The sequence below is a fragment of the Garra rufa genome, chromosome 17 (assembly GCF_049309525.1).
Source record: "Garra rufa chromosome 17, GarRuf1.0, whole genome shotgun sequence".
In the NCBI taxonomy this organism is placed as follows: Eukaryota; Metazoa; Chordata; class Actinopteri; order Cypriniformes; family Cyprinidae; genus Garra; species Garra rufa.
The window spans coordinates 26,027,422-26,051,648 of NC_133377.1; the positions used below are offsets into that span (position 1 = coordinate 26,027,422).

Below are 24,227 nucleotides of genomic sequence, written 5' to 3' on the forward strand. Positions count from 1 at the left end.
TGTTTTTAATAAAATACAATAAAGTTAAAATTGGGAAGAAATTATTACTATTATTTTTAATTTAAACAAGATTAAAACAATGTCTTCAAACATAAACACTGAAGAACAGTAAATAGTATAATGAACATGTTATATGGTGAATATATTTAACTAAATACTCCTATGCTCCTGCTCCTGGTATATTACTATTTTTGTTGTTGTTGAAACACTCATTGTGTAATTACATGAGACAGGATACGGATTTCGGTAAGTTCGGTGAGTACTCATTCTTTTAACATACCTTTGGATGTTTATTCATGTTTATTTTGTGCTCTAACTACTAGTAAAACAGAGTAGATGATCAGTTCATGTGCACTTTGTGCTGTGGCACTACAGCGATCTTTTATTCCACATTAAACAACATCAAAACAGCATTTATTCTTTGAATACTGTAATAAAATGGACAGAAATTGAAATCTTAACCTTTATTTCATATCCAAAGTAACAAAGCGCAAAGCTTATTAAGATTCACTGAATGGGAGGCATCCTACAATGGTCCATTCAAGAACTAAAAACAGGCTAGACTGATATTGTTTCATAAAATGAGAATCAATTAAAATTGAGAAATCAATATTTTTTACCCAGCCCTAGTAATACTGTTTTTAACTATAGCTTTGATCAAATAAACAGGCTCTGGTAAAATATATTAATGAACAACGTACTTTTGCAGTGTCAAAAAAAGTATATGATATTATTGGTTCAACATTCAAGTCTAATCACAAAGAACACATTTACACTCTTAAAACTAAAAGGTGCTTTAAAAGGTTATTCACACCGATTCCATAGAAGAACCATTTTTGGTTTCACAAAGGACCATTCAGTCAAAGGTTCTTTAAAGAACCATCTTTTTCTTACCTCAAGAACCTTCTTTCGCCACAAAGAATCTTCTTCAGATGTTAAAGGTTCTTTCTAGAACCATTTAGACAAAAAAGGTTCTTCTATAGCATCGTGAAGCACCTTTATTTTTAAGAGTGTACAACTCCTCCAAACACACATAGAGTAACAGTACACACATACACAAGGGGATCTAATGCTTCTTCAAGGTGAAAACAGAAAACATGCTGCCAGGATGTCAAGCTCCCATAGGGCTGTTCGTTGTGTCATTTCCCCCGATTAAGTTCACACAAGATGGGATCTCTGGTTTCGCTAAGCCAGACTACTTCAACTGTCACACAATCCTGCTGGGATTTATTGCCAGCGTGGACTCACGGCTGTAGTATCACCCAAGCATTTCACAGATGCAGTTTAAAAACAAGAACGAGAGCACAAGACATCATTTGACCACCGGTCAGAAAATTACAAGGCTGGTGCAAAGCAAAACGCTGAGTTTTATACTTCAAACTCTGGTTGTTCAGGCCAATACAAGAAGGAACTTTCAGCAAGTGCATGACTGAAATAAACAAACACTTTAGATTACAATAAATCCATAATGTAATGCATTTCAGTGTTCAAATGCTGTGCCTGACATACGCAGACAATATGCATGCTGTCATTATTACCACTAATATATGTAATTTAATGATCATACTTCAATCGTAGTGTACATGCTGCTGTTTATTAAATGCAATAAGCCACTAAAAGCTGTGTCAGGTTGATTTTACATCTATGTTTGTGTCATGGTTAAAACACCCCTAGAATGAAATAAAAACACTGTAAATCACTGTCATCTGTCACGGCTTATTACTTTAGTTCAACACTGTTTTCTGTTTATTTGTCTCCATCCTAGAAACTTTATATAAAGAATTTTATTACCATCATGTTCACTTTCTTCTGTTCAATGAATTTGCAATCATGTCACTCAAATGAGACTATTTCAGTAGTTTCACCTGAAGCAGAATTTCAGTACTATCATGTCAGCCCTCCAGCACATGGCGAGCTGTCAAGTCAGGACAATGTTAAATGACAGTACTGATGAACAAACGTTACAGCCTCAAAATGACAGGTAAGTAATTCAGTCGGTTCTAAAAAAAATCTAAAAATATAAACTAAACTGACTTCTTTCCTCTGTTAAAAGCAACAAATTCAACATTGGCTGAAACTGTGAACTATTTGATGAAAATAATGATTTGAATATTTACATGATCACAAGTAGTGACAACAGGGGGCTTTAAAATTCCAGATTAAATTTTTCAGTTTCTCTTCAAAACATCAAAATGGGTCTGTTTTTGTTCTGGCTCCCAGAAGGACGGGAACTCGCTATGAAGAATGATACATTTTCCTTTCATCGCTGATAGTGAAAAGCTATTAGTAACCCTTGAAAAAGTTTTTTAAAGCCCCTGATGCAAGCCTGATGTGAGGAAATAATACATCCGGAAAAATGTGCTTCTGGGTATCCCATTATTGACACAGATAAAAGGCATGATTGCAAAGATTATAAACAGCTATGTACCTTTCTGAACGACAATGCATTGCCTATGCATCTTTTTTCAATTATTAATTTTTTACCATAGAATTCTTGTTTCTAATACATTAGCTGCTTTCTATTGTAAAATATTGCATAAAAGTTTTGTTTAACCACAAATATGAATGAATAAGTCAAAGAAAAGACAACTTGAACTGAACAGTCTTAACATGGATGAGGGGACATATGTTTCTGCCCATCGCGATCTGACCTTTGACGCTTCCTCTGAGGATAATGCCCAATCTGGGCATCAGTCTCCAATGAAAAACCAATGGGGCGACAGCATTTTAGTTTCTGCTTGATAAGCAGGTCATGCTCCATTCAGAATGGATAACTGAACTCTAAAAAACAACCATCTACAAATGCACAGAGTGACATTTAATGCTGACTTCTACTTTAAAACCAGAGGACGCAACTCAACAGTAAATGTGACCCTAGACCACAAAACCTGTCATAAGGGTCAATTTGTTGAAATTGAGACTTACATATCATCTGAAAGCAGAATAAATAATCTTTCCATTGATGTATGGTTTGTTAGGATAGGATAATATGTCTTTCTTTCTTCAGTTGTAAAGAAATTATGTTTCTTGAGGAAAACATTTCAGGAATGTTCTCCATATAGTGGACTTCTATGGTGCCCATGAGTTTGAACTTCCAAAATGCAGTTCAAATGCAGCTTTAAAGGGCTCTATACAATCCCAGTTAAAGAACAAGGATCTTAAATCTTAAAAAGGTCTACTTTTTACCCTCAAATGCTCGCCTTGTCTAGCTCTGCAATGTGCATGGGTAATCTGTATACTCCGGTTTAATACAATTAGGGTAGGTCGTTAAAAGTTTGAAAAGTATTTAAATTGTATATATATACATATATTTCTTTAGAAAATAACCGATTGTTTAGCTAGATAAGAACCTTCTTCCTCAGCTGGGATCGTTTAGAGCCCTTTAAAGCTGCAATTAAACTGCATTTTGGAAGTTCAAACTCATGGGCACCATAGAATTCCAATAAAAGAAACAGAATTTCTTTAGGACTGAAGAAAGAAACATGAACATCTTGGATGACAAGGTGGAGAGAGTAAATTATCAGTCAATTTTTGTTCTGGAAGTGATCTTCTCCTTTAATATGTTTGTATTTTACCAAGATTTCTGCTGTTTAATAAATTGTGTTTTATTTCATCTTGCTGTTATAGTCAAAACATTAAGTTATTGACCTTTAAAATGAAACCTGAGAAGTATTCATTGGAGTAAAGAGCAAAAATAAAATGTGACTTGCCACTAATATTGTTTTTGGTGAATCAAATTTGATATACAGCAAACAAGTACAAAAAAAAATCTAAACATTTTGAAAATCGCCTTTTAAATTGTCCAAATTAAGTTCTAAGCAATGCATCTTACTAATCAAAATTTAAGTTTTGATATATTTATGGTAGGAAATTTACAAAATATCCTCATGGAACGTGATATTTACTTGTTTTTTGGCATAAAAGAAAAATCTATAATTTTGACCCATAAAATGTATTTTTGGCTATTGCTACAAATATACCCCAACTTAAGACGTGCTCCAGGGTCACAAATGTGAATGAGGATGGATACAATTTGGGCCTTATTGGGCTAATGACTGTGTAAACTGCAAACCTTTCCTTGTAATTTGTCCCATTGAATTCAATGCATGTACTGCATTTCTGAACAAATTACACAGAACTTTGTTCTACTTGTGAATAAGGTCCAATGTGTGATGCAACAGTTTTGATTCTATATGCATGGCGAACCCAGACTTAACAAATCCCTTCTTAAACCACTGATCCATTTATTTTCGATATCTCCATTTTAACAAACAAACAAATACAACAAACTGACACTGTACCCCACTTTCTCACAATCCAAAGGCGTCACAATGGACTTGAAATTGAATTAAGCCCCGACACAATACAAGTCACTCTCGCCAAGGTTAAAGCACAGAGTGCAATATAAATAAATCGCCACCCTAAAATTGTCTGCCAAAAATAAGTGAGCAATAACGTTCCCAGGCAGTAAGAGACAATTAGCAATTGCTCACTTGAAACAGGGTGGCCCGCTGGTTTACCAAGCTCTATTTAAATCTCTGATCTGATGTCCTGAAATGCACCTTTGTGCTCCAAATGCATTTCTCTTCTGTAGATGAATAGCTTTTGCCACATGTTTTTTTCTGCAATTTAGCGAAACCCAGCAATTACAGTAATTGCACTTTCAGAAAAAATGTTTTACAATTAGTACAAGGCTATAATTGCAACGAATGGCAATTGCTTTTCTGAACCGGCTAAAATAGGAAAAAAGTACATTAGGCATTGTACCATAGACTGAATATGTGATGTTTATTTTTTATTTTTTTTGAAGAAAAAGATAATGGAGACAGAGGCTAGTCGTCACACACGTGCTAAGCCTAAGCCTAGTATAATCATCCACTTTTTACCTGTTCAAATTGTCAGTCGCTGTTTGTTGCAATTATAGCCATGTATTTCAGTTGCATCTCAGTTTGGCAAGACAATAGCTTAAAGGAGAATTCCACTTGCAGAACAAAAAATTACAGATAATTCAAGATGTTCATGCCTTTCTTTCTTCAGTTGTAAAGAAATTATGTTTCTTGAGGTAAATATTTCAGGAATGTTCTCCATATAGTGGACTTCTATGGTGCCTGCGAGTTTGAACTTCCAAAATGCAGTTTAAATGCAGCTTCAACGAGCTCTACACGATCCCAGTCGAAGAACAAGGGTCTTAAATCTGAAAAAGATTCTATTTTTTAACCTCAAATGCTTGTTATGTCTGGCTCTGCGATGTGCATGGGTAATCTGTGTTAATACAGTTAGGGTAGATCCTTAAAAGGCTAAAAAGTATATAAATTGTATATTATTCTTTTGGAATAATAACCGATTGCTTCGATAGATAAGACCCTTCTTTCTCAGCTGGGATTGTTTAGAGCTCTTTGAAGCTGCAATTAAACTGCATTTTGGAAGTTCAAACTTGTGGGCACCATAGAAGTCCACTAAATGAAACAGAATTTCTTTTATGATTGAAGAAAGAAAGTCATGAACATCTTGGATGGCAAGGGGGAGAGTAAATCATCAGTAAATTTTTGTTCTGGAAGTGAACTTCTCCTATAATATGTTTGTATTTTACCAAGAGTTTTGCTGTTTAATGAATTGTGTTTTATTTAATCTTGCTGTTACAGACAAAACATTAAGTTATATTGACCTTCAAAATGGAACCTGAGAAGATTTCACTGGAATAAAGAGCAAAAATAAAATGTGACTTGCCACTAATATTGTTTTTTGGGGAAATGACTCTTATGATCAGTTCTGGTCATTACAAAAATAGAGTGCTGGGGAAAAAAAAAACTTTTTCTTGGGGTAGTGTCTACAAACTCTTTGATTTATTGAAAACAACACGCCAAAGCCAAGGCTGCAGGAAAACAACACAAGCGTCTCTATTCATGCTGGCAGAGTTCCAGACCTTTCAAAGTGGTCAAATGCGAAGTGAAAAAAGTAGGAACGGGGAAAAAAATCTCTCTGCCCACAAGGCTTTCATGCTACCCTCTATCCATCATACGATGGGAAAACGTCCAGACGATTTCATCACGGCCTTCTGAACATTTAAATGGTCCTGAGAAAGTTAGCTTGTAAAACACAGCTTTTCAGCTAAAGCCTTGGGTGATTTCGGCCCTGCAGAAGTTTGGGAAAATGTATGAATGAAGAGTCAAAGTAGGAGATGAGAATATCAGCTTGACCAGGAACCTCTACTTTTACAAACTGGATAAGAACAAAACCTCTTTATACCTGTGGGTAAACTCTGTAAACTTAGAAAATGGTTTGTTCACTTTTATTTATTGCCTGTGTATTTCATCCCACCACTGCAAGAGTTGATCGCAGAGGCCTTGACTTGAGGTCAGGAAGAAGTCAGTGTTTTTCAGTGTTTTTGTTTGTTGCACTCAACAGATCTACTATTTCAAGATGAATTGCAATGTTAGTGAGTCACATCACTTGGAATCAATTGCAAGGTCCTGCTATGACAACACAGACATGGCTGAAGTGCTGTCCTAGCTGTCATTACAAATGTAAGGAAGAGATATTAATCCACATGTCATGAGCAGGGTTGAGAAACAAAAAAGAAAAAAAGAAAAAGTGAGGCCAGTGAACTTCAATTCCTGACCAAATGCCAGTTTTTTTTAAAAGTGAATCAAAAACTCTGATTCTTGAAAGAATGACTCTGAGTCTGATTTGGTTCTTTTAGTAGTGAAGTGTGATTCTCAAGATAATGATTCTTACAAACCGCTCCTTTTTTTTAATGAATCTAAAACACAGCGCAAGCAGTAAAGTCAAATTCTGGAGCAAATAGCTCTTATGAGCTGGATATTTTGTAAAAAAGTGAATTAAAAAAATTACAGGTGAATCTTGAGCTCATGACTCTGTACCTGTCTGTTTAAGTGAATCAAAAACATACAGCTCAACTAGTAAAATCTGATTCTTATGAGTTTATATTAGTGCATGAAAACATGCCGAAGTACGATTTTTTGAAACAGTTATTTTCAGTGAATTCAAAACAAATTGGAATTTTTCAAATATTTCTTCTTCAAACTTAAAAGAAGAATTCATGGAACTAGAATTGTTAAAGGATTAGTTCACTCCCAGAATAAAAAATTCTTTCAAATTTACTCACCCCCATGTTTTCCAAAATTGTTGATGTCTTTCTTTTGTCAGTCGCAAAGAAATTAAGTTTTTTGAGGAAAACTTTTCTGTATTTTTCTATATATAGTAGACTTCAATGGGAGCCAACAGTTTGAAAGTCAAAATTGCAGTTTTCAATATGCTCTACATGATTTCAGCTAAAGAATAAGGGTCTTATCTAGCAAAATGATCTGTCATTAAAAAAAACAAAAATTATATAAAATTTAGATGTGTAGAGCCCTTTGAAGCTGCACTGAAACTGCAATTAGGACCTTCAATTCATTGGCCACCATTGAAGTCTACTATATAGAGAAAAATCCTGAAATGTTTTCCTCAAAACCTTAATTTCTTTGCGACTGAAGAAAGAAAGACATGAACATCTTGGATGACATGGGATGAGTAAATTATCAGGAAATGTTTATTCTGAAAGTGAACTAATCCTATAAGACAAATCAAAATGACTTATTTCCTTACAATGCCTTCTAATTACTTACTGCTTGTTCATCACTAAATTCTCCTCTCCACCCTACAAAAGTATCATCTCTCTTTTTCTCTCTAATACATTCAGATATTTTTACACTGATTATCACCCTGCACACATTCACACTCTCAATTTTGCTCCCCTCCATGTAGCCATTGTGGGGTGCATCGCAAAATGTTGGAATTAAACTGAAGTGTGGCTATAAAATCCACAAGAGCAATAAAACAAGACACTGTTCTCCTTTACACACACATAACTAACAAAGCCCATCATGCAGTTCCCTATAAAAGTGTAAGGGCTTTGTGAGAAAGAAAAAAATGGATTGGGAGCTGTTTGTAGGGGGCAAGGCCACAATAACACGCAAAAAAGGACAAGGGAGGAGGCCAGGAGCAATCACACCAAAGGCCAAGAGAGGGAAGGCAGTCAAAGGAGCAGACGCCCATACTCTCGCTCTCTCTCTCTCTCTCTCTCTCTCTCTGAAACAGCGACAGCATCACCACAGGCCCTGTACAAGAAGCTGAGCACAGTCATACCAGAATACTAATGACAACCTGTGGAGCACAGTGTTACGACCTAGAGGCACCACTAGGGGTGGTAGAGTTGTAGGAGAACCTCAGACACCAGATTCAAATAGTTTAGCCGTTTATCGCATACCACATCTACACAGTTTATAAAGCTACAGTATCATTTCAGTTTGGAGTCAGTAAGTGTTTTTTAATGTTTTGGAAAGAAAATTCTTATGTTCACCAGTTTGATCAAAAACACATTAATAAACAGTTATATTGTGAAATATTATAGTTTACTTTTTTGTCATGTATTTTAAAATGTCATTTATTCCTTAGATGTCAAAGCAAAATTTTTAAGATTCATTACTCCAGTCTGTGTCACACGATGCTTCAGAAATCATTCAAATATGCAGATTAATGTGTTTGAAAAACACTTCCTTTTATTATTATCTGTTGAAAACGGCTGTTGCTTAATGATGTGTGGAAAATGAGGTAGGTTTTTTTTCCAGAATTCTTTGATGAATAGAAAGCTTGAAGAACAACATTTATTTGAAATAGAAATCTTCTGTGATAATGTAAACGTTTTTACTGTGACTTTTGATAAATGTAATGTCTTTGCTAAATAGAAGTATTAATTAAAATAAATAAATAAACAAATACTGACCCCAAACCATTATGCGGTAGTGTTTTTTAAGCAATTTTCTAGCAATATGAGGGTGAGCAAATGATGGCATGAGTTTCAGAATTATGCAGAATATTATGCAGAACTTTACTGGACATGTTAAATATGAATTAGTGGTTTCTTCCGAAGTATTTTAGACAGCACTTAGAATAATAATGCAGTTTAAAAAAGATTCCATGATTTTGAAAGTTTCATTTAAAATCCTTTTGGTTCAAAACCATGGTTGTTTTAATGGGCATGTCACTGGTGGGTGCAATCCTCAGAGTAAAGAAAAAAAACATGCAAGCTCTGACTTTTTAAATGTTTAACAATCCAGTAACAAAAGCCTAACAACGAAAATTTATAAAGGGGTCATGAATTGCATTTTTTTATATTTTGTACTGTTCTCTGAGGTCCACTTATAATGCTATCAAGATTTAAACATAAAAAAACACCATAATTTAGAAGTAGGCTATTTTCTTTTACCTCCTCATCAGAACACTTTAAATAGCTGTTGCGGATTGTAGACTCTGAAATAGGGCTGCTCGGTTATGGCAAAAATCATAATCACGATTATTTTGGTCAATACTGTAATCACGATTATTTAAAACAATTATGACAATTATATGGGTCCAAAACCTTATATTAGTGAGTAATTTAAAGATAGCAATACAACAGAAAAAAAATACAAATGAAAAAAACTTTAACTTAAAAGTAGTCTAACAGCCTACAGAAATTGAATGTAATTATTTGAAAGTAAAATAAAAAGGCATCTTCACTGTAAGAATTAAACATGCTTTGTTTCTTATTAAAACTAAAAAAGTCATTCAAGAGCAGTGAGTGATTTTTCTCTTTGTATTTTTACGTTTTATTAATATTAAGCACAGAGACGGCAGAAGGAATATTATTTGTTGCCGCTTAAAGTGCCACACGGATCCAATATACTGTTACACACATATTTTCATTCTCAACTGTTTATGATCATTTAAGACATAACTGACAAGGTTTTACATGAATAATCACCAAGCGCCTCATTTTTAAATATTTTTGTTTGTATTTGACCGTTTAGGCGTGCACTTTGAGCTAAATTAATTGAAGCATTAATAACGTCTAGGTTACGAAGGTAACCCACGTTCCCTGAAGGAGGGAACGGAGACGTTACATGGGATCTCGCCTGAGAGACCGATCATCTCTGAGCCTTATATAAAAAGGCCAATTGCAAATTGGCGAGTGGACGTGCGCGTCGGCCACTCCCCCGTACATACGGGTATATAAGATGGCGGCGCGCATCACTCAAACAGGTTTTCGCTGAAGAGCCGTCAAGCCGGCGTCAGCGCGACGCCAGGGGCGTGGCAGGGGAATGTAACGTGTCCGTTTCCTCCTTCAGGGAACGTGGGTTACCTTCGTAACCTAGACGTTCCCCTTCAGTCGAATCACTTCGACGTTACATGGGAACTAGCCCTATGGAAAAGGCCACGACCCTGACGCCGCGTTACGCAACAACTTCACGTGCTGACAAGTATACGTGCCGGCAGGCGAAGTGTAACGTAACCTTCCCAACGCCCCGAGGCCCAATAAGGGGGCCCTTCCAGGGATGCCAGTTGTACTGAAGCATGGGTTGGGGGGGCGGAGCACATGAAATCTTTACATGTGGAAATGAGAATAATTCAATATATCCATAAAGGTTTTTAGGGATACACGAGGGAAACAGCGGTCTCCTCCGCTGGAATAATAAAAACTAAGCCACAACCTGCGGGGCGAAGGAGACCCAGGCAGGATCACAGTGCAGGACTACTCTGCGTCTAGCCTTGACTGCGGGGCAGGAGGACCCAGGGTTCGCCGGAGGGAACATTCTGGGAATAGCGCACGGATCCACGTGGGAATGGCGCCGCAAACCGACACCAGCCGGTGTCCTCATGTTAGGACACGGGAGAACGGCCTCTGCGCAAGGTTGTAGAACCAAGCGAAGGTAGGGTGTCGCCCAGCCCGCAGCTTCTGGTTTTTACATCTGCTGGTGAGGTGCCGTGACCCAAGGATCATAGCTGTCCCTGAGTATAACAGGGAGAAGGCATCTACCACCCATTTAGCCAACCTCAGTTCGGGGAGCATTCCCTTTCTGCTGAATCCCGAGGCAGATGAAGCTGCTTGGTGCGGCTGAAGTGCCGAGTGATTCAAGTTTCACATATTTAACGACACGACATCGCAAGGCTGGGTCTGCCTCCTCCAGGGCAGAGCTTGCAGGTTCACCACCTGATCGCGGAAAGGCGTGGTGGGAACCTTGGGCACTGGGCCGGGGTCTCGACGGTAACGTGGAAGACGCCGGGCCGAATTTCTCGACACACTTTGCTGGCAGAGAAGCTTGTAGGCCCTCTTGATGGGAGCCAGGGCAGTCAGGAGCGCTGTCTTAATGACAGGAATTTTAGCTCGACTGAGGCCAGTGGCTCCAATGGAGCGACCGCGGCCCTGAAAGGCGACGGGGAGGTCCAAGAGGTATGAGGTGCGTTCTAAGCACCTCTGAGGAACCTCAGCTTTAAGCACCTCTAAGGAACCTCAGCTTGTCGATATCCTACCCTCTTAATGGAAGCCAGGGCAGTCAGGAGCGCTGTCTAAATGACAGGAATTCTAGCTCGACTGAGGCCCGTGGCTCCAAGGAGCGACCCGTGGCCCTGAAAGGCGGCGGGGAGATCCAAGAGGTATGAGGTGTGTCTTTTTGAGCACCTCTGAGGAACCTGAGGCTGTCGGTATTCTACCCTCTTAAAGGAAGCCAGGGGAGTCAGGAGTGCTGTCTAAATGACAGGAATTTTAGCTCGACTGAGGCCCATGGCTCCAAAGGAGCAACCCGCGGCCCTGAAAGGCGACAGGGGGGTCCCAGAGGGTATGAGGTGCTACTTGACAGAGAAAACTTGTAGGTCTCCTGCCCTCTTGACGGGAGCCAGGGCGGTCAGGAGCGCTGTCTTAATGACAGGAATACTAGCTCGACTGAGGCCAATGGCTCAATTGGAGCGTCCCGCAGCTCTGAAGGCGACGGGAAGGCCCCAAGAGGGTGAGGGGTGCGTTCTGGGCACCTCTGTGAAACCTCACGGTCAGTGAATGCTTGCCTACTTAGCTCCATCTACTGCATGTGATACGCGGCGAAGCAGCGGCATATACTTGGAGAGTCGAGGGGACAGCCTGCGCTCAACTCTCCTGCAGGAAGGGAAGCATTACTGCAGTCGTGTATCTCTGTGGAAAGCCAGCAAAATAGACCTCATCTCAGTGCGCAAGCCTGCCTAGTAGGGGAGCTCGGTACTGAGTGATAGTTGTATCACGGTCTGTGAAGGCCGGAGAGGTCTGGGGTGTCATACCGTGCCCTACAGGGAGGGACTGCCGCGAGGGAACGGTTACTAAGACCTGAGTCCGGGTGGGCCATTGTTGTAGCGCAACCAACAGACTTACTCCTCGTCCTCCCTGGACTTGCACATTGTCTGTGCAAGGAGGCTCGCTGGGGAAGGGCGTACTTGGGCCCCGGAGGTCAGCTGTGAGCCAGCGTTACTCAGAAAGAGGCAGCTGGCAAAGGGAGGAATCGGAAGACGAGCGAATGTGGCTGGCCTACCGATATACTCCAAACTAGCTGCATCACGGGGTGGAGTCGCCATCCTGCAGGTGGGTGGACTGCCGTGAGAGCCGAGAGGCTGCACGGTTGAGTTTCCCTGCTTCAAGTGAATGGCAAGTAGCAAATCTGCCACGTTGGACTCCATGGGAGCAGATGGGGAGGTTGTAAACCTCTGTCGTACATGGCAACCCAACCCGTGGTAGCCACGGGCTGGCTTGACGGCCAAACTGCGGGAAAACGCCAGTCCGGAGTGGGCCGAGGTGCCATGCCCATCATGGGACTCGATCGTGCTGAAGCGGTCTCACATGAACAAGCTTAGCGGCTCTAAGCGGCTTAGAGCTGTCATGTGCCCCAGGAGCCTCAAATTTGAGAGGACCGCTATGTTGTGCCTGATTGACTCAGGAACTACAGCACTGACTGCGCGCTCTTAGTAGTGAGGCGGGCTGTCTTGTGGACCGAGTCGGGCTCCCGACCGAGGGAACGGATTCCTTCGGTTGGCCTGAAGGACCAGATGGCGGGGGTGCCGAAGCACCAGGTCCCCAAGTTCGCACAACGGAACTCACGAGTGGGCTGGCAAAGCACCAGTCGAAGAGACGGTTGATGATGCGAAGTCCTGTCTGCCGAAGAGGAGACAGGGGAGCTCCCATGGCCTAAAAAAGGCAGGAAGGAGGGGGGACTGGCCAAATGGAAGCACCCCACGCTGAAGAGCTCGACCCCCGGAGCAGACCGCCGAGGGGGTGTGTGTCGGGGGAAATCGAGACGCGACAGCGGGTGCCCTTCAGGCAGATGGCTGCAACCCAGCCCTGGAGACGGAAACATACCTGTATGTGCTTCGTCGTGAGCGAGTGTGCCGACAGCCTGAGAAGGGATCGGGACAGAGCTCCATCCAGGGCGGATATTAACCCACCACACTTAACTGGACACGTGAAGTCGGGACTGAGAGATCCCGACCTTGTCCCGGGGGAGGGACAGGCTGGATCGCGTCCTTCGCCAGTAGGAACGCGACCTCCGCAGGCAGAACAGAGGCACGCCTGCCCGAATAAGAATGTAAGGGGTACCTCTGAGTCTGGGCGGACGCCTGGGGCCGGGCCGTACCGTCCGTATCAACCAGCGTAGTGGTATCAAGGGAACGTTGACCGACGTGACCGTGGTGGGGCAGCCTAAGGGGAGACAGGGAAGGGGACAGAACCCAGAAGGATGAGCGTCCTGGGGAAGTGTCTAAGTGCACTAAGCAGTGCTTACCTTCTTCCCTGGATCCCGCGCTGGCGAAGACCAGCCGCGAGTCTGGTTCCCGAGGAGTGTAAGTGCTGCTCAGGAAGGAAACTCGAGGCCGAAGCCAGAGGTGAGAAATTTGCTCTTTTTGAGAAAATGTGGGTACCGTCGACCGTTGGCCGACGGCAGCATTGAAGCACACAGTGGCTCCCGGCCCTCCACCGGGAGCGGGGAGCGTAGATGTTAGCATCCCCTAAGGAGCAGTCTCAATCACCTCTGGAGGCCCGCGTCAGGGACGTTTCGCAGTTTTCTTGCGAGTGTTTCGGGCCGGTCCCTGTGCCGCGGGCGGCGCCACTCTCCTGCGGCTGGCTCTGCGCTTGCGGGCCCTTCTCGCCGACCTGGCGTCGTGGGCCTCCGCAGGGGGGCGAGCCGTAGATGTTGCGGCCGCAGGGGGGCGCCCTCGGCGACGTGCAGGCGGAGGCGGTGCCTCCGGCGGCGGGATGGAAGCATCGCGGCGGGGCAGGATGTGAAGCGCCTCCGTCTGTCTCTGGGCTGCCGAGAACTGTTGGGCGAAGTCCTCGACAGAGTCGCCGAATAGGCCCCTCTGGGAGATGGGAGCGTCGAGAAAGCGTGCTTTGTCGGCATCTGCCATCTGGGCCAGAGAGAGCCATAGGTGTCGCTCCTGGACCACAGCCGTGGACATCACCTGACCAAGGGCCCGCGCCGCGACCTTCGTCGCACGAAGGGCGAAGTCGGTGGCAGCGCGGAGTTCCTGCATCGTACCTTGGTCAGGACCACCCTCGTGCAGCTGTTTCAACCCCTTGGCCTGGTAGACCTGCAGGGTCGCCATCGCATGCAGGGCCGAGGCGGCCTGGCCCGCAGCGTGAAAAACGCGGCCCGCAAGGGCGGACGAGCGCTCACACGCCTTGGACGGGAGACGCGGCCGGCCCCGCCAGGTGGCAGCGCCACGCGGGCAGAGTTGCACCGCCATAGCGCGCTCGACCTGGGGAACCGACGCATACCCCCTGGCCGCCCCGCCATCAAGGGTGGCGAGGGGAGAGGAGCTGGGCAGCGGGCGAGATGAAAAGGGCGCCCGCCAGGTCTTAACCAGCTCCTCGTGCACCTCCGGGAAGAATGGCACCGGGGGAGGGCGAGGCGATGCCGCCGGAGCCGTCCCCAGGAACCAGTCGCCCAGCCGAGAAGGATCGGCCGAGGCCGATGGAGTAACCTCCAGGCCGATCCCCCTGGCGGCTCGGAGGAGCATAGCCGAGAGCTCGGAGTCTGCCTCCGACGGGGCAGCAACCGCGGAGGGGCGCCGCGCCGCCGGAAGAGCGTCCTCACCCCCTGACTCTCCCTCTGACGCAGCGTCAGACATCTCTTCCTCCTGAGGAGCGCCAAAGGAGACGCCCAGCCCGGCTGGCGGGGAGGCGTACTGCTTTGGCATCTCGACGGGGGTATGCTGGCGGGCGGAAGACCGCAGGGCTTTTGGAGCCGGCGGAACGTTCGGCACCGTGACTCGAAATTCCCCCTCGTGCCTCGCCACAGCGGCGGAAAAATTCCGCAGGCCGTGGGGCGCGAAGGGGGGCCTGCCCGCGAGCGAGCGGCGAGTCCTCAGCATTCCCATGGTCATGCTTTCGCAATGAATGCATGAACCATCCGTGAAAGCTGCCTCAGCATGTTCGATGCCCAGACATGTGAAGCAGCTTTCATGTCCGTCCAGTGAGGTGAGGAAACTGCCACACCCAGAAGCGCACGGCCGGAAAGCCATTCTGAAAAGAACGTCTTTACACAGCCGTGAGAAATTGCTCTTTTAGTCCCGGTCTGCCCAGGGAGGAAACCGCGGCACCACTGTGCACTCAATGGGGCTTGCTCGCTGGAACGCAGGAGGCTTTTATGGCCGTGAAAACGGCCGCCCGCGCGACCCCGCTGGCGGCGCCGAGAAATTCACTCTTTCAGTAAAGCTTTGTCTCTTATTCGATCGGCGCACGCCAGCAGAGAAGAACAGCAGCAGGAACGTGAAGTCTTTCTCTTTGAAGATTCTTCTTCTGGAGAAGGGAAGGCTTGAGCATGAAGGCTCTGAAAGCGAAAGTCTGTTTGAGTGATGCGCGCCGCCATCTTATATACCCGTATGTACGGGGGAGTGGCCGACGCGCACGTCCATTCGCCAATTTGCAATTGGCCTTTTTATATAAGGCTCAGAGATGATCGGTCTCTCAGGCGAGATCCCATGTAACGTCGAAGTGATTCGACTGAAGGGGAAATCAAGTTTTATGAAAGTCACGTTACATGATTTTGCTGATTTGCATATGAAATTAGGCTTTTATGGAGGAGCGAAGGCGCACCACTGGAAAGGGGGCGGAATGGGGCGCAATAATCGTTTTATCTCGATTATTGTATTTTCATGATCGTTTGAAGCCGGAATAGAAATCGAAACTGAATTTGCCCTCTCTGAAGTAAACGGCCACTGCTATGATTGGCTAATAGTCTGTGTTTGACAGCCTACATTCCTCATAGATGGACGCTGCTGTGATTTAGGTTAAAAATAGATAAAAAATACTCATTACAGTTTAATCAATCTGCAATATAACAAAGCAATAGTAATAAAAATTAACATGTAATAAAAATTTTGAAATTTAGATTGCTCAGTTTAACCTTTAATTGAAGTTTCGGTTAGTGATTTGCAAATTAATTGCATCTTTTAAAAATCAATCGCAAATTTAGCTGATGCTCAATTATCAACTGAAGTCGAACTGAATAGGTTGACCCAGCTGAATTGTTCAGTGAGAAAATATCTTGATGAAGAGATGTTTGGCTTCCAAATAAATCCGAAAGCCTGTGAATGAGCCCAGCGCAATGTTAAATGGAGCAAAACAAGAATAATATTGATAATGACAAAACAAAAGCAGAACTGCTTCTTATTAGACATACTTTCCAGTATATGGAAAAGGCATTACAGCGTTAGCTAACACATTTTTGCTCTTACCTTGTTTAGGTTGCTGGCTGTGATGATCCACACACATTGGGAGTTGCTCTCGTATTGAATGGGAAAATTCGGTGAGGTGAATGTCCCTGACGGACCTTGAAGATTAGATCCACAAGTTTTCACTGTATAGAGGAAAAGAGACGTATAAAAGAGAAAAATCAAGGAAGTGCCTTTTCTCTTCAAAAACATGTCAAAGTCTGAGCTAATTGGTTTCAGCTGCGGTCAGCAGCCACTTAATGTTTTCTACTATTGATTTGATAATTAGGAAAAAAAAATGTGACCCCACCATCTCGAGGGATTGAGTTTCACTTACCACTCATAATGTTTTTGCGGGATTTGCACGGCTCATATTGGAATATAAGCCACAAGCTTCCACCAGTCATCCATGACCGTCTTAATTTGTCAACGATTAGCAATCCAATCAAATCCTCAGATGACTAACTTCATGCCGGCTAAATGAGTTAATTCGAAGCAGGCTTAGCCAAACACACTTGGGCCTGATTCGTCATCTTAATATAGAAACGTCAGTTATAATTTGCTAAGTAGACACGCACTGGTGTTTCTCTCCCAAAGCCAGTGACAGTGATATCTTAAAATTGACGACTGCGGGTTTACGGCCTTCTCAAATCCAGCCTCTTGTATTTTTGCCGCATTTATCATGGTTGATGTCAAAGTGACAGGGCTTTGATGAAAAGACAAGGAGGCATTATCTCCAACGGCAGCAGGTTTCACTATCGGCTCCTGACATCTTGATTGCTTTTGAAAATGAATAACTCATTATCTCAGGCAAGCGCAGGGGAACCGTGAGGCTCCTTCAGGCCCGAAAGCGTTCTTTTTTCCTCTGAAAGTCATTCGCTCGTCAAGGGGCTCCTAATTAGAGAAGTATCCTGTGACAAGCCCTCTCCAGTCTGGCATCCGTAATAAACTTTAGCTTGAACTGATGAGATGTTTGTGTGAATCACCTACTGTATCAACAGTCATAAGGGAGGAATACCAATAAACCTATGTGCAGCCAGTCAGAGCTGAGGGCATGTGTGTGTGTTTATTAATAATAACATATTATAAAGCTTTGCAATCTGTAATCTATTACCTCGTGTTACAGATGTATCTTATGACTAATATGCATTACATGAAATATGAGGAGAAAAAAAATTCACTTTGGACAGCAAGTGGTATATCAAGTACCAAAAATGTTCATCATACAAAATTGAATCTCTCAACAGCCAATAATTCACTGCGCTAAAAACATTGTGGTTGGCACAAATCATATTTATCCCTGTTAAAAGCAATCTCTTGTTTAATGTAGTCACAGTCACATTTTTTCAGTTTTTCCACAGCCCAATTAAAAAAGTATGTGTTAAAGAAAATAGTGCATGATATTATAAAAACATTTTTTCCCTAGATTAAAAAAATGGCTAATAAATTAAGCTAATTATTTAAAAAACATACAGCATATCTTTTTTCAATATTCTTTGATATTTAAAAACTAGGGCTGCCAACAGCATATAATAATTGTGCTAATAATTAAAATGACTGTGAGTGATCTCTTGATTTCCAACTAGCTTTAAAAACAGAATGATACTAATATCATATATTCTGTACATAACAAATATCTTAAAAACATTAAAAACAGCATTTATGTTGTCCTCCTAAGTATGTGTCATGGTACTCTCATGAAGTTGTTGGATAAAGTCATTGTTTTAGTTTTCTTTGCACATAAAAAGTATTCTTATAGCTTCATAAAATTACGGTTGAACCACTGATGTCACATGGACAACTTTAACAATGTCTTTACTACCTTTCTGGGCCATAAAACATTTCAGTTGCAAAGTCAGAAAGCTCTCGGATTTCATCAAAAACATATTAATTTGTGTTCCGGAGCTGAATGAAGGTCTTACAGGTTTGGAACGACATGAGGGAAAATAATGACAGAATTTTAATTTTGGGCGAATGATTTCTTTAAGATATCTGTTCTAAAAAGGCTTTAATTTCACAAAACAAACTTCCCTGTTTATTCACAATTTATGTTTACCAACCCAAAAAGAAAGAGAGGATGTCAGCTCTCTGGCCCAATAAATAGATGAACAAAAATCTATGATTAACTCGGCGTACCCCTAGGATGTCAAAAAAAAATAACATAGATCCAGGCAATTTTCTGCATGATTTCATGTAGCATCTTCTCAATTAGTTTTTGCAGCCTGTAGCTGCAGGAACAAACAAGCACCCAAGTGACATGAAGGTAGTGATTTAGTCGAGAGCTAAAGGTTAGGGACCTGCTGAGAGATAGTCGCACAAACTTCACATGTGTGTGAGAGAGACAAAGATGGGGGCGTGGACACACGCAGAAACACACTTCTCATCCATACTGAGTGGGTTTCTAGAGTGGGTAACATTGCAGGGGAATGGGTTTTTTTTGTAAGCCTGCACAGTAGGTGGTCATGTTCTCTGAGCGTGCAGACCCCCAATGAAGAAGGCAGCTGTCCAGATAGCTGCAGGCACTCCATAACACAAACCTGACACAGCTAGCAAGTTCCTTGCGTATCACAGGATGATTTCTACCCCTGGCTACAAGATATTCGTGGTTAAACAAATGCAACACCCTTTCTCCCTGTCTTTCTCTCATACAGTACTGATTTCTGAACAGTTGAAATAAAAACAATGACATGTTCACTGAATTTTTGTTTTAATAATACTTATTACTCTAACATATTTATCTCACTACTAAATTACTGCCTTCTTGTCACTTGGGTGCCTGCTTGTTTTTTTATGGCTTTAGACAGCACAAACCAGCTTAGGCGATGCTACATTAGAATACAGGTCAAAAGTTTACATCCACCTTTCAGAATCTGCAAAAGGTTAATTATTTTACCAAAATAAGAGGGATCATACACGATGCATGTTTATTTCACATAAAAGATGTTTACATATAGTCCACAAGAGAAAATAATAGTTGAATTTATAAAAAATGACCTCGTTCAAAAGTTTACATCCCTTTAATTCTTAATACCGTGTTGTTACCTGAATGATCCAAAGCTGTTTTTGTTTTGTTTTGTTTTGCTTAAGGCTAGTCGTACATGAGTCCCTTGTTTGTCCTAAACAGTTAAACTGCCTGCTGTTCGGCAGAAAAAAATCTGAAGGTCCCACAAATTCTTTGGTTTTCCAGCATTTTGCTCTTAATTCATCGCTTTTCCTTCTGGAGCATCAGACAGCGTTTGAACCTTCTGTAATAGTTACATACAGTATGAGTCCCTCAGTTGTCCTCAGTGTGAAAAGATGGATCTCAAAAGCATACAGTCATTGCTGGAAAGCGTTCAAATACACAGAAATGCTGGAAAACCAAAGAATTTGTGGGACCTGAAGGATTTTTCTGAAGAACAGCAGGCAGTTCAGAACAAACAAGGGACCCATGAACAACTAGCACTAAACAAAAAAACAAACAAACACAGCTTTGGATCATTCAGGTGAGAACACAGTATTACGGGCAGCCGTGGCCTAATGGTTAGAGAGTCAGACTTGTAACCCAAAGGTTGCAGGTTCGAGTCTCAGGTCCGGCAGGGATTGTAGGTGGGGGGAGTGAATGTACAGCACTCTCTCCACCCTCAATACCACGACTGAGGTGAGTCCCTTGAGCAAGGCACCGATCCCCTAACTGCTCCCTGGGCGCCGCAGCAATGGCTGCCCACTGCTGTGTGTGTGTGTTCACTACTGTGTGTGTGTGCACTTGGATGGGTTAAATGCAGAGCACAAATTCCTAGTATGGGTCACCATACTTGGCCTCACTTCACCTCCTTTCCTTTCCTTAAGAATCAAGGGGATGTAAACTTTTAAATGGTCATTTTTTATAAATTCAACTATTATTTTCTCTTGTGGACTATATGTAAACATCTTTTATGTGAAATATCTTATTCAGGTCAGTACTAAATAAACAATAATTCCTCAATGTTAATTATTAAGCAGCACAACTGTTTTAAACATCGATAATAATCAGAAATATTTCTTGAGTGTCAAATCAGCATATTAGAATGATTTCTGAAGGATCGTGTGATACTGAAGACTGGAGTAATGTTATTAAAGATATAAAGTATATATAACATTTTAAAATCAATATTTTGATTAAAATCATTTGATTAAAATGCCATTCCACATTAACGTCTAACATTTTGTCAACAAACAATTTAGTTGACAAGGCAAACACTGCACTCTGACCTGTTTTTTTAGTCTTCTTGTTCTTTTTATTGGACAATAAATGAGAGCACACACTTCTACTGTTTGTTTTACCTGCTGTATCTCTCTTTCTATCATGTTATCTCATCTCATAATGTCTCTTAGTCCTTTCCACTTTTCTCTAGACGCATGATACTAAGAGCTACAACGCTGATGCGGTGTACACAGGGTGTCCATAAACAATTCACAAGTCCATTCCTGCTGTTATTTCTGTCGCTACATCTCAGTGTTGTTGTACTGTTCTTACATACTAGCGACAACGACTTATGGACAAGCTTGCGATTTAAGAGCTCGGGGAAGCGGTCCAGCAAGCCACATCAGTTCTCACAGTGACGTATATCTGCGCATGCTTGTGCCTTCCCTGACAGCTCAATTACGGCCTGCTAAATGAACGGCCTTGGCTTGGCTCTCTCGCCTGTAGCAAAGCAGCCAGAGAAAAATTATCTATAAAATTAAAGGACAGGATGAGCAAACAATTCATTACTTGGCCAACGATAACCTGTCACTTTTTATCCCACCTTCACAAAACAATGACAAGAACTCTTGCTTGTGTAAGACTGACGTTTGCGACAATCTAAGCTAAATGTAAACAGAAAAAGAACGAAAAACTAAACTTAGGATACAGACTGTTCATATATGAAAATCCACATTATAAGCTTTATAAAAAATTATGTCATGTTTAATGCACTTTATGTTGTTAATTACAACGAATGGAATATATTTTATTACTCTTAGTATTTTTATATCAATACAGTACAAGATTATCCTATTTACATCAATGCGATAAATGAGTTAGGGCAAAAGTAATCTAAAAGTAATCAAAATGTAGCCTGATTATATCACCTAAAATGTGTAAAGTAATGGATTATGTTACTAACTACACTCTTTGTCATGTAATTTGGAATCAGCAATGGACTACAATTTGTAAGTAATATACCCAGCTCTGCCTGCTAATGAAAAAATCAGTTGAATGAATGACCTAGTGATTCATTTACACAGAAAAGTCACATTTTGCCACCTAATCTCGTAACAAAATAATCGCAGAAAGAGTTACTTAAAAAGTCCCACTATACTGTTGGAACACTGCTCAGTCAAGCAAATTCAATGACCAGATAAAAACTTTACCAATTTCCTTCCTCTTTTATATACTTTTTCTACTTCTTTGGTTTAAAAGTACATTAGCCTGACTGCCTACTGTGATTCTACCATTACCAAATCTTTTAAATTGAGAACATTGCTGTTTTTCCGAGGGGAAAAAGCTTATCATTCAGCTTTTAGTTCTAAGAATAAAGATAACTGCCTATTGCACCAGATAAAACAACCTCCTTTATGTATTCCATGTATATCCAGGCATATTTGCTGTTTTACACTTCCTGACATTGAATCTGACCTCTGCAGGGAAAATGGGCCAAGTCAGCACCAAACATAAAGATTAGGAGACTCCAAGACACTGGAACAGGCTGAACTAAAAAACAATTGCCACCCAGAATGATCAATTACATCATTAAACCTCCAACACAGTTCCACACCTTCATTTTCCAGCATGCTGCAGCCTTAGAGCCACAAAACTCACACTACACTCACATCACAAACTCACATTAATAGTCCATCTCAGAAACAATACCACCTATTTAAGAGTACTCGTCCTTCTACATTCTACCGCAATTGCCTTTTCTTATTTCAAAAGATAAGAATTACTGCACTTGACTCAACAGACATGAGTTTTAAAAGAGCCATCTGGGCTGAGTAAATTTCTGTCTTTTTCTATCTGCTGATAAATAAATATAAATTGTAATGTTTCCCTAGGTGGCCATTTGGAGTCGCACTGTCTAGGTTCTGCTCATAGAGGTCCAAAACACCTGCAGAGTATGTTAGCATTCACTTTCAGATCAATGGCAGTTGCTTGGCCAGTGCAGAGCTCTCTGGGAAGGTTTAAATCTGCCATCTTTGCTCACAGGAACTATCTGTTCCAGACAGAAGTTTTTGAGCCAGTAGCCTGAGTAGTAAATGCCAATGTGACTACTCTGGAACTGAAGAAAAATGTCGGCCCGACTGGCTGATGGCAGCACAGGGACATGCAAGCCCTTTCAGTAGTGGCTATCCACAGCTATTACCGAATAGGAAGAAGACCCATTTCACTTTTAAGAGAGATTGTTCACTGGGAAAAAGTCTACTATAATCTAATTAAATACATAGGCGGGACACAAAGTAACATGGCCATATTACATATTAATATTAGGGATGCACCAAATGTTCGGCAGCTGAAATTATGAAAAGGCCAAATAAATTATACCGAACAATGACTTGACGCGATCAAATAGAGGTGCGCACTAATGCAGCAAACATGTCGGCATTGTGGAAGCATTTAAAACTGTCCAAGAAAGACAGCACGAGACTGTTTAGAACTGCATCGCATGTCTTCAATGAGAATGGAAAGGGGTGGTTGTTGCTGGTTACTGTATGATGACTGAAATCGCGAAATGGCCTTAAACCATTAGTAAATAAACTACAGACAGTTATGTTGTCTAATACACGTACAAATTGTATGTATTCTGACAGCGCTGCATGAGCTCCTTAGCCAGGGTTCAAAGTCCAAAGCGCGAGGAAAATCTGTGCTGAAACAGCGTAATGAGAATCATTCATAAATCTGCTGCTGTCAGCAAAAAGTAGTACTGAGTACGTCTTGTAGGTTTCCGCCAAAATAAAAGTCAATATTCATAACTGTTGTTCTGTAAAATAAAAAAAATAAAAAAACACAAAAATAATGATAACAATCATTACAACAGCTCTATTAATACATTTATTATAATATTCTCATTTGCTCAGCAAGGCTGTATTTATTTGTACATTAAAAAACACATGCCTGATTCAAGAAGGGGGTCTTGTTGGTAAGCTATAATGTCTACTAGAATGTTAAAAATGATCAGTGTGGAGCAATTGATTTTTTTTCTTGAAAACCCAGACAAAACTGCAAAAATCACATTTTGGCTATTTAATTTATGCAATGGTGAAAAAATTGGCAAAATACATAGGGGAAAAAAACACGAAAAACCATGTTCTGTAATTGGCCCTTTAGCCTTCGGCCCAGTGTTTAATTCTGATCGGCTTTGGCCAAGAATTTTAATTTCGGTGCATCCCTAATTAATATCCCATGTTACTATATCCAGTTTGATATTTTATCTGATCTAATTAAAAATACAAGCAAGATAAACTAAAACGTCAATAAAAGCCATTTATAAACCTTGCCGTTTAAAATTGTCGTTGATTTTACATGCATAGTAATTCTGTAGCTCAACAAAGCCACTGCACAGGTCAAAACAATGCAGTGCAAAGCTAATACATGATAATATTCATAAAAGGAAATTATGCAAATTACACTGCACAGAAACGCATCATTTGTGCTAATAGCGGTGCAGTTTTACAATGTTCCCACC

The 24,227-nt window shown here is 41.7% G+C and overlaps 1 protein-coding gene across 1 annotated transcript in view; it reads right to left on the reverse strand.

Annotated features, from left to right (window-relative positions):
- csmd3b (CUB and Sushi multiple domains 3b) overlaps positions 1–24,227 on the reverse strand; it is a gene marked incomplete at its 5' end in the record, with an annotated part of 285,452 nt that overhangs the window by 254,079 nt on the left and 7,146 nt on the right. Inside the window, one exon of the mRNA XM_073821447.1 lies at positions 16,570–16,691. Within this exon, the coding sequence (XP_073677548.1) occupies positions 16,570–16,691 (122 nt within the window). The remainder of the gene's footprint in view (positions 1–16,569; positions 16,692–24,227) is intronic.